This window comes from Macaca nemestrina, chromosome 2 (assembly GCF_043159975.1).
Source record: "Macaca nemestrina isolate mMacNem1 chromosome 2, mMacNem.hap1, whole genome shotgun sequence".
Classification (NCBI taxonomy): Eukaryota; Metazoa; Chordata; class Mammalia; order Primates; family Cercopithecidae; genus Macaca; species Macaca nemestrina.
The window spans coordinates 136486950-136497572 of record NC_092126.1 but is presented as its reverse complement, the minus strand read 5'-3'; the positions used below and the strand labels follow the sequence as shown (position 1 = coordinate 136497572).

At 46.6% G+C, this 10623-nt stretch overlaps 1 protein-coding gene across 6 annotated transcripts in view; it reads right to left on the bottom strand.

The window, feature by feature from the left end:
- LOC105479590 (protein phosphatase 4 regulatory subunit 2) overlaps positions 1 to 1360 on the bottom strand; it is a 73982-nt gene extending 72622 nt beyond the window's left edge. For 2 of the 6 annotated variants that reach the window (XM_071092079.1, XM_071092080.1), the window contains exons 1-2: positions 715 to 1042; positions 3 to 84 (exon numbers count right to left, since the gene is read on the bottom strand). In XM_071092079.1, coding sequence (XP_070948180.1) covers positions 3 to 84; positions 715 to 1027 — 395 coding nt within the window. In that variant the 5' untranslated portion in view covers positions 1028 to 1042. Of the gene's footprint in view, positions 1 to 2; positions 85 to 714; positions 1043 to 1097 lie in introns of those variants that run through there. The other 4 variants (XM_011737609.3, XM_071092083.1, XM_071092082.1 and 1 more) reach the window with 4 other exon arrangements.
- Positions 1361 to 10623: the final 9263 nt, after the last annotated feature.

Sequence of the window (10623 nt, the reverse complement as noted above, 5' to 3'; positions counted from 1 at the left end):
ACATTGTTTCTCCAGTCTTGGCTACATGACAAAGAAACTGATCCAGGACAGGACAAACTTCCTTTTTCCCCCTCTTCTCAAAATCTAGATAAAGGAAGAAAAAAAAAGTTATCAGTTTTCTCAAAAGCCCTCTAAAAACAAACTTTCCTCCCAGTCCTTTCCCTTAATAAGAATTAAACAAAAAATTTTTCAAAAAGCCTCTCAACCAAATAACCACCTCAACCCTCCAAGTTCTACTTCTAACATATCACCCTCTTTTACAGATAACAAGAATCCTCCTAAAGGGGGCACTCAACTTCACAAACCATTTTTAACGCAGTGCTTCTCGAAGTGTGGTCCGGGGGAACACCAGTATAATATTAAGCTGAGAATCCAGCGAAAATAAAAATCCCCAGGCCCCGATTCCCACCAATTGTTTATCTAAGTCCATAAATCTGCCTTTTTAAGAAACACCAACTACCCCAAGTAGCTGTCCCCAAATGATTCTGTATGTCAAAGAATAATTCTCAAAACGCTGAAATCTCTCTCTTCGAAGTTTGAAAGCCACTGTTCTCAAGCCTGTTGCGTGGAAGGCGTGCAATCAAGTACAGTGAAGGCAACCACCCTGAAATTAGGGCGCGGAAGGATGACTTCAAAAGCCCTGAAAAAGGCATCCTGAGACAACTTAAAAGTTGCGATGCCACCCCCCCCCCCCCACCTCCCGCCCCCACCAACCTTTTACTTTTTCTCCCACCCCAACGCCTGGCGTGCGGGTGGCCTGGCAGAGAAAGGAGGATGCCTGGCAGGGAGGAGTCTGCGGTTCCGCGACTCGACCCTCGAACGGGTGGTAGAAAGACTGGGGCCCCCGCAAGAGATTCCCCGGCTCCCCTCCCCCAGCCCAGACGCCGGCGGCCGACACAAAGCCAGAGCGGGGCGGGAGGGAGCTGCCCACAGGGCTCCCCGCCCCTGGGGAGGTGGAGGGGGATGGGAGCCCGTGAAGCGCTCTCCCCACGCCGCGCCTGGCCCCAGCCCCGGCCCTCGGAACCATCCGCCCTGAAAGGAGAGACGAGCGAGCCGGAGAAGGTGACGGGGAATGGAGAGGGGGCAGCTACCCCCACCTTTCAGCGCCTCCTGGAGCCTCTCGACGTCCATGGCTTCCCGGAGTCCCTCACAGCCTCCGCCTCCCTCCGCGGGTCTCTCGGGGACCGGAACGCCTCCCCCCACCCCCCCGACGCCCTCCCCCTCCCTCGCACACACTCCGGCACGCAGGCGACCGGGGGGGGGAACGAAGGGAGCCGGGGGAAGCGTGCGAGAGAGCGAGACCGACAGAGCGAGCACCTCCCCAAGCCGCTACCACCAACCCTCCAACATGGCGCCCGGCACGTCACCGCGCGCACGCTCCCTGCCGCCGTCCTCGCTCCCGCCGCGCGCCCCGGCCCGGAACCCAAGAGCGCGTGCGCGGCGGAGGCGTGACGCTGGGGCCCAGCGCAGTAGTTAGTCGCGGCTGCGTCCCGGCGACTGCCGGATGCCCGGCCCCGGCCTCGGCCCCGGCCCAGCCTCCGCGGAGCTGAAGGCTGAACGGTCGGGCGACAGGTGTGCAGGCGGACTCCTAGGCTTTGAACCCCTGCCATTTTTTGCTCTCTATGTGAACTTAAGCTATTTACTTCGTCTCTCTGAGCCTCATTTTCCCCATCTGTACAGTGAGAGCACTGGTACCGATGCCCTATGCAGTTGCTGTGAGAATTCAGTGTGTACACTTCACGTTCAGAATGCGCCTAAAAAACGTTCAGCGAGGCCAGGCAGGGGGCTCACGTCGGTGAGCCGAACACTTAAGGAGGGAGGCCGAGGCGAGAGGATCGCTTTAGCCCAGAAGATCGAGACCAGCCTGGGCAACAAAGTGAGCCCGCCCCCGCGCCCTTCTCTATATAAAAATAAACACAGGCCGGGCGCGGTGACTCAAGCCTGTAATCACAGCACTTTGGAAGGCTGGGCCGGGCGGAGCACCTGAAGTCAGGCGTTGAAGACCAGCCAGGCCAACATTGGCGAAACCCAGTCTCTACTAAAAATACAAAATTTAGCGAGCGTGGTCGTGCGTGCCTGTAATCCCAGTTACTCAGGAGGCTGAGAGGCACGAGAATCGCTTGAACCCAGGAGGCGGAGGTAGAAGTGAGCCAAGATCGCGCCACTGCACTCCAGCCTAGGCGACAATGCGAGACTCTGTTTCAAAAAATAATAATAAAATTAAAAATACATACATACACTCAGCATTACTAATAATCCTAACAAGATACCTCCCTGCTTAACCCAACGTTCATTCCTCACTGGCCCACTTGTGGCAAGAAGTAATGTGTACAGCAAAGTGATTAAGAGCTCAAGGTTTGGAATCAATATTCAAATCCCAACTCAACTACTTACTCTTTTTGTGGCCATGAAGTAGTTACCTAACCTCAGGCAGCTTCAGGGTTCTTATTTATAAAATGGGGGTTGTAAAACGGCCAAGAGGATTGAGTGAAATGGCGAATGTGAAACATTTGGCACAGTGCGTGAAACCTGGAACACTCAACGTGGCTGCGGTTTTTATTACCACTGTGATCATTATTACATTACATAATCACCCAGGAAGTAGGAGAGGGTGGAAACCTCAGAAGTCCTCTTCAGCCTTGACATTTTACAAATGGGAAAGCTGTGTCATCGAGAGCAAGTCTGGGGAGACAGAACTAGAACCCAGAACCCAAAACATCTGGCTCCCAGCCAGTGCGTGGACATTTTTATACTCTTATCTGTGAGCTTTTAAAAGAAAGGTACTGCCCGGGCTCCGTGGCTCACACCGGTAATCCCAACACTTCGGGAGTCTGAGGTGGGCAGATCACCTGAGGTCAGGAGTTTGATACCAGCCGGGCCAACGTGGCAAAACCCTGTCTCTGCTAAAAATACCAAAAAAAAAAAAAAAAAAAAAAAAAAAAAAGCTGGACGTGGTGGCGGGCACCTGTAATCATAATTAATCGGGAGGCTGAGGCAGGAGACTCCCTTGAACCCGGGAGGCTGAGGTTGCAGTGGGCCAAGATAGCGCCACTGTACTCCAGCTTGGGCACGACAGAGTGAGACTCCGTCTCAAAAAAAAAAAAAAAAAAAAAAAAAAAAAAAAAAAAAAAAAAAAACAAAGGAAAGAAAAGAAAAGGTACTGAGTTGTTCCACCTCCTCTTCCAAAAACCCAGCCAGCACAAAGTCATGGAAGGAAGGAGGGGAAGAGAAAGACCAAGGGAGGGAGGGAAGAAGATTATTGTTTAGTCTAAGAAGATGCAAGTTTGGACACAGCCATTACACTGTTGACCCTCTTAAAAGACAGTGGGTCTCACCCTGATCCTAGGTGGTAGACATAGGCAAAAGACACACCCAAAATAGGTCTCTCAAGTTGTGCCATCAGAGAACCAGTCCCCTGTGTTTTTAGACCTCATTGTTCAGAGGATCTAGCTCAATTACAAATATCCTTGCAGAGAAAGGGAATAGGGTAGCATTATCAAGCACTTGGCCAGCACTTACCAGGCACCAGGTTTAGTTTATCCAGGTCCCTTGCAGTCTGAAGGGCCTACTGCCTACATGGCAAAGCTTAGCCTCCCCGTCTGTCTGCCACTCTACTATTCAGAAGGGTCTCTTACTGTAAGAGCTGTGCTGTATCATAGATATTAGCCATGTGTGAATATTGAAATTTAAATTAATTAAAATTAAATAAAATTTAATTTTCTTCAATAAAATCCAATTCTTTTTTTTTTTCTTTTTTGAGACAGAGTCTCACTCTGCCGTCCAGGCTGGAGTGCAGTGGCGTGCTCTCAACTCACTGCAACCTCTGCCGCCCGGGTTCAAGCAGTTCCCTGCCTCAGCCTCCCGAGTAGTTGGGATTACAGGTGTCCATCACTATACTCGACTAATTTTTATATTTTTAGTAGAGACGGGGTTTCACCATATTGTCCAGGCTTGTGTCTGGACCTCGTGATCCACCCGCCTCGGCCTCCCAAAGCGCTGGGATTACAGTCGTGAGCCACTGATCCCAGCCTAAAAATCCAATTCTTCAGTCACAACAGCCACATTTTGAGCACATTAAGTGCTCAATAGCTACATGTGGCTAGTGGCTCCTGTATTGAACAGTTCAGATAAAGAAAATTTCATTACTGCAAAAAGTTCTATTGGAACTTTCTGTTGGAGAACACATTATACTAATTTCTAACACTTTGCTTTGTCCCTTTCATTGCTGTCAGCTTAACTGAATTTCTTATGGTTTTTCAGATCTCACCTAGTCTTCAGATAATCAAGGCCTGTGCCCCTCTGGTTAGCTCCTCCTCTCCAATTCATTTTGCTATGTTCCTCTGCAAATTCAGATCTCTACTTAAACACCACTTCCTCTGGTATACTTTCCACAATTCCCGTAGGCTGTCATTGCTGTGTGTACTTTGTCGCCCGTCATAGACCGTATCCAGTGTCTGGAAGTCAAGATTGCAAGGGGAGAAGCAGCAAAAGATGAGGCTGAAGAAATAACTTCGTTTGGTTCATTCCTTCCTTCTTCCTTGAATTCTCCAGCAGGCCTGTATCGCAGTATCTGCAATTACTAGAGCCTCCTACTGGCCAGGCATGGTGGCTCACACCTGTATTCTCGGCACCCTGGGAGGCCAAGGCTGGAGGATCACTTGAGACCAGCCTAGCAACATGTCTCCACAAAAAATAAAAAATTACCAGGCGTAGTGGCGCACACCTGTAGTCCTAGCTACTCGGGAGGCTAGGAGGACTACTTGAGCCCAGGAATTTAAGGCTGCAGTGAGCCGGCATCATGCCACTGTAATCCATCCTGGGCCACAAATAGAGTGAGACCCTGACTCAAAAAATAAAAGTAAAAAGCCTCCTACTGATGCTAATTTCCTGGGAAGAAAACAGAGTACAAATGTGGCAGCCAGCCCCCACAATTACCCCTCATGATCTCACGTGCTGAGATTCATGCCCTAGTATAATCTGGCACATTGAATCAGAGCTGTCTGTGTGAAGGCCCTAGGGCTTCTGCCTTGGCCTCTTGAATTGGTGAATGGGGCCTCAATGGGGGAAGCCAGCTGCCATGTCATGAGAACATTAGACAGTCTTGTGGAAAGGCCCCACAGAGAGAAAAACTGTCCTTGGAGGTGGATCCTCCAACCTCAGGAATTCTTTCAGGTAACTGCAGCCCCAACTGACATCTGGATCACAACCTTAGCAGACATCCTACACTAGGGCGGCCCATCTAAGTCACTTCCCAGCACCTGATCCACAGAAACTGTAAAAGGTGACAATGTCTATAACTGTTCTAAGCCTCTAAATTTTAGAAACTAATGCAACAAATAAGAAATTTAATAGTAACAGCTAATATTTATTAAATACTTTTATGTGTCTGGCATTCTCCTAAGCAGTTTACAAAACTATCAAAAAATTTCTCCTAAGCAGTTTACAAAAGTATTTAATTGAATCCTCACAAAATCCTATGAGGATCCTCTTCACTTAACAGAAAAGAAAACTGAAATATAGAGGCCCGGCGCCTTGGCTGATGCCTCTAATTCCAGCACTTTGAAAGGCCGAGGCGGGTGGATCACCTGAGGGCAGAAGCTGGAGACCAGCCTGGCCAACATGATGAAACCCCATCTCTACTAAAAATGCAAAAATTAGCTGGGCATGGTGGCGGTCGCCTGTAATCCCAGCTACTCAGGAGGCTGAGGCAGGAGAATTGCTTGAACCCAAAAGGGAGAGCTTGCAGTGAGCTGGGATCATGCCACTGCACTCCAGCCTGGGTGACAAGAGCAAAACTCCATCTTGAAAGAAAGAAAAAAAAAAGGACCTAGACTGGCTTCAAAGCCCCCAAACACTTTCTTGTCCTCAAGAAGTTTGCAAAATACTAGCAAAGATAAGATGTAAGTGTAGGCCCTCATGCAAGGTAGAAAGCAAGGCCGTATATCAGATATTCAGAGGCCTGCAAAATTTCTTCCAGGAGGAGATGGAAGCTGCTTTTTAGAAAGGGTCTTGCTTAAAGACCAGAAAAGATTTGTACTGAGACAGAAGAGCCCTCCAGGCAGAGGGAATGGTATTAACAAGGTAAACAGTCTGTGAGGCTCTCCAAGGTGCTGGGGAAAAGTTCCCCCACAGAGCCCATAGTCTAGTGGGGAGGTGGACCTTAAATAAATATGAACATTCAGGAAGACTGGCAAGATGAAGGCCCACATTCTGGGTGTGCGCAAGAGGGAAAAGGCCTGAACATGGAGGAGACGCAGAGTAGGCTGTAGAACATGGAGACAGAAAGAGATGGAAGGGAGAAAATAGCCAGAACTATGTCAGAGAACATGTGGGTGGATCTTTTTTTAACCCCAGGGAAAAGTACTGGAGCTCGGCTGTCCTTCTGAGATGGGTCTGTGGGAAGGGACAAGAAGAAATTGAAGAAAAATCTAGAAAAACCAATATCCAGTCTAAACGAGGTGGAGAACAGAGGGCAGATTGGGTTACAATACCACTACACAAAGCTTTAGACCTTCTTTGATTCTTTTGGCTTTTTATTCATGCCCTGAAGTCCTTATCTGTATACATAATGGGTACCAAATAAAGATGAGATAGGAAGATAAACTAAACTGAATACACTTTTCTAAACAAGTACGAGGGCAGTTTCACAAACCATCAGGCTTCACCTTTTTCCCAGAGACTTTCCACTTTTTTAGCGAAAACAAGGGTAACAAAGGGTCTATGCAAAAAACTCTGGGTTGTTTTCTCTGGTGTCACCACAGGCAGGATGGCTGCTGGTGGCCATGTTGGGTGTAAGAGCAGTGTCAGAGGAGGGAACTGGCAGAGTGAAGCTGCCTAGGTGGCCATCTTGATTAGGTCTGACTGTAGTAGTGGAAGTTGGCTTCAGGCTGTGTGATAGAAAATGGGAATTTATGAGGAGAGTAGGGTATTCCACAGATCAAGGATGCTCACTGAACCCAGCAGCCATTCTCTTCTTCAACTCTGCACACTTTCTCTCTCTGTCTCGCTCTCCCTTTCTCCACACCCACACCGACACATCCTATAGATTCTGTTTCTTTGGAGAACCCTGACTAATACATATACAGTCATGTGTCACTTAATAACAGAGATAGATTAGAAATGTGCTGTTGGGCAATTTCATTGTTGTACAAGCATCGTAGAGTGTACTTACACAAACCTAGATGGTATAGCCTCCTACACACCTAGGCTGTGATACTTTCTATTGCTTCTAGGCTACAAACCAATACAGCATGTTACTGTCCTAAATACTGCAGGCAATTGTAACACAATGGTAAATGTTTGTTTATCTAAACATACGTAAACATAGAAAAGGCATAGTAAAAATACAGTATTATAATCTTATGAGACCATTGTTATTTATGTGATCTGTCATCAACTGAAACATTATTATATGGTGCATGACTGTATATACACACACACCTATATTCAATAATTGAATATGATAAAATTGAATAGTGTATTAAGAGAAAAAGGTCTAAAATCAGATATCTAGTTTAATTCCTGGCTTATTACTTCCTAGCTGTTTGAACTCAGATGAATGATTAATATCAAAATGCCTCAGTTTCCTTATGTATAAATTGAAGTTAATAGTGGTGAGTTAATCATTGGTTTGCTGAGAGAATTAAGCCAGTGATCTGACTCAATCAATGTTAGGTATTGTTCTTACTTACATAGGTTAAGAATTACAAAAATAGGCCGGGCGCGGTGGCTCAAGCCTGTAATCCCAGCACTTTGGGAGGCCGAGATGGGGGGATCACGAGGTCAGGAGATCGAGACCATCCTGGCTAACATGGTGAAACCCGGTCTCTACTACAAAATACAAAAAACTAGCCGGGCGAGGTGGCGGGCGCCTGTAGTCGCAGCTACTTCGGAGGCTGAGGCAGGAGAATGGCGTGAACCCCGGAGGCAGAGCTTGCAGTGAGCTGAGATCCGGCCACTGCACTCCAGCCTGGGCGACAGAGTGAGACTCCGTCTCAAAAAAAAAAAAAAAAAAAAAGAATTACAAAAATAATCTTTATGATTTTTCTTTCTCTTTTGAAATGATTTCAAACTCACATAAAAGTTGCAAGTATAGGCCAGGCGTGGTGACTCAAGCCTGTAATCCCAGCACTTCGGGAGGCTGAGGCAGGCAGATCACTTGAGGTCAGGAGTTCAAGACCAGCCTGGCCAACATGGTGAAACCTTGTCTCTACTAAAAATACAAAAAATTCACCAGGTATGGTGGCACACACCTGTAGTCCCAGCTACTTGGGAGGCTGAGGCAGGAGAATCGCTTGAACCCAGGTGCCGGAGTTGCAGTGAGTCAAGATCTTGCCACTATACTCCAGCCTGGGTGGTGGAGCAAGACTCCATCTCAAAAACCAACTAACAAACAAGTTGCAACTACAAAAAAGAAAATGAACATTTTTTTTCCCTGAACTATTTGAGAGGAAGTTGCTGAAGAGATACTCCCAACCCCCTGAAAACTTTAGTATATAATTGCTAAACATAATTGTACAACAAGTATTATTATACAACAATTGAGGCCGGGTGCGGTGGCTCACACCTGTAATCCCAGCACTTTGGGAGGCTGAGGCAAGAGGATCACGAGGTCAGGAGATCGAGACCATCCTGGCTAATACGGTGAAACCCCATCTCTACTAAAAATACAAAAATTAGCTGGGCGTGGTGGTGGGCACCTATGGTCCCAGCTACTCGGGAGGATGAGGCAGGGGAATGGTGTGAACCCAAGAGGTGGAGCTTGCTGTGAGCAGAGATTGCACCACTGCACTCCAGCCTGGGTGACAGAGCGAGACTCCATCTCAAAAAGAAAAAAAAAAAAAAAAGAAAAGAAATATATGTAGCTTACTCTATTTCAATTATATCCTAAAAGAGTTGTACAAAAATATTGACTCCCTAAACACAAGTCAGAAATTTTAAAAAATTTAGTTTAGCATACAATGCATTTAAAGTACATACCTTAAAAGGGGAAATAGGGGTAATAAAAGCATTGGGGGATTTTTGGAGTTAAAAATAAATCATCCAACTATGTTATCATTCATAATAAAATTAAAGTAATAGCCATGCTACTAACTGGAGGAGAAATGTTATAAACTTTGAATATGTAACATCATAATAGCTAGTAAAATCCGATGAGAGAAAAATGAGAGAATATATAAGAATGCTAAATTCTAAATACTTTGTGCAGAGTTAATTCAAACTTTCCAAAATAAAAACAGATATTGGCCGGGCACAGTGGTTCATGCCTGTAATCCCAGCACTTTGGAAGGCCGAGGCGGATGGATCACTTGAGGTCAGGAGTTTGAGACCAGCCTGGCCAACATAGTGAAATCCTGTCTCTTCTAAAAATACAAAAACTAGCCAGGCATAGTGGTAGACACATGTAATCCCACGTACTCGGGAGGCTGAGGCAGCAGAATCACTTGAACCCAGGAGATGGAGGTTGCAGTGAGCTGAGATCGTGCCATTGCACTCCAGCCTGGGCGACAGATCAAATAAATAAATAAATAAATAAAAATAAAAATAGACACAGAGATGAAGGGCCAGGCACAGTAGCTCATGCCTGTAATCCCAGCACTTTGGGAGGCCAAAGTGGGCAGATCACCTGAGGTCAGGAGTTCGAGACCAGCCTGGCCAACATGGTGAAACCCCATCTCTACTAAAAATACAAAAATTAGCCTGGTGTAGTGGCTCACACCTGTAGTCCCAGCTACTTGGGAGGCTGAGGCAGGAGACTCGCTTGAACCTGGGAGGTGGAGGTTGCAGTGAGCTAAGATCATACCACTGCACTCCAGCCTGGGCAACAGAGTGAGACTTGGTCTCAAAAACAAAACAAAACAAAACAACAACAACAACAAAAAAAACAGACATGAAGAAGGCGTAGAGTGGGGAGGAGGATAATTATTCTTACAGTTAGTAAACTTAGATACAATATAGGTATTATTATTTAAATTCTTTTTTTGTTTGTTTTTGAGACTGAGTTTCACTCTGTGGCCCAGGCTGGTGGGATCTTGGCTCACTGCAATCTCCGCCTCCCGGGTTCAAGAGATTCTCCTGCCCCAGCCTCCCAAGTAGCAGGGATTACAGGTGGGTGCCACCACGCCCGGCTAATTTTTGTGTTTTTAGTAGAGACAGGAGTTTCACCATGTTGGCCAGGCTGGCCTCAAACTCCTGACCTCAGGTGATCCTCCCACCTTGGCCTCCCAAAGTGCTGGGATTACAGGCGTGAGCCATCTGCACCCGGCCAAAATTCCATTTTTTATTCACATGAAAAAAATTACCAATTGCAAATGACAAGACAAAGATTTGCATTCAAGTGTTCTGTTTGGGGGCCAAATCCAAGGAAACACTGGTAGGAGTGGGGAAGTGGGATAGGGATGGCAAGAAGGCCAATAAATAATATATATTATTAAGGAAGTTACTACTGTGAGCAATTTGAGCTTCTTCACACTGGGAAATTCTGGGACACAATTATGGAACAGACCAGAGTTACCTTCCAGAGAAGATGAGGAGCTGAGGTATTTATCTACCGCAACTCCTGTCAGTCAGCGATTGTTACTACTCCCAGAGGTGTTAATTTCCCAACACTTTGAGGCTTTCTGT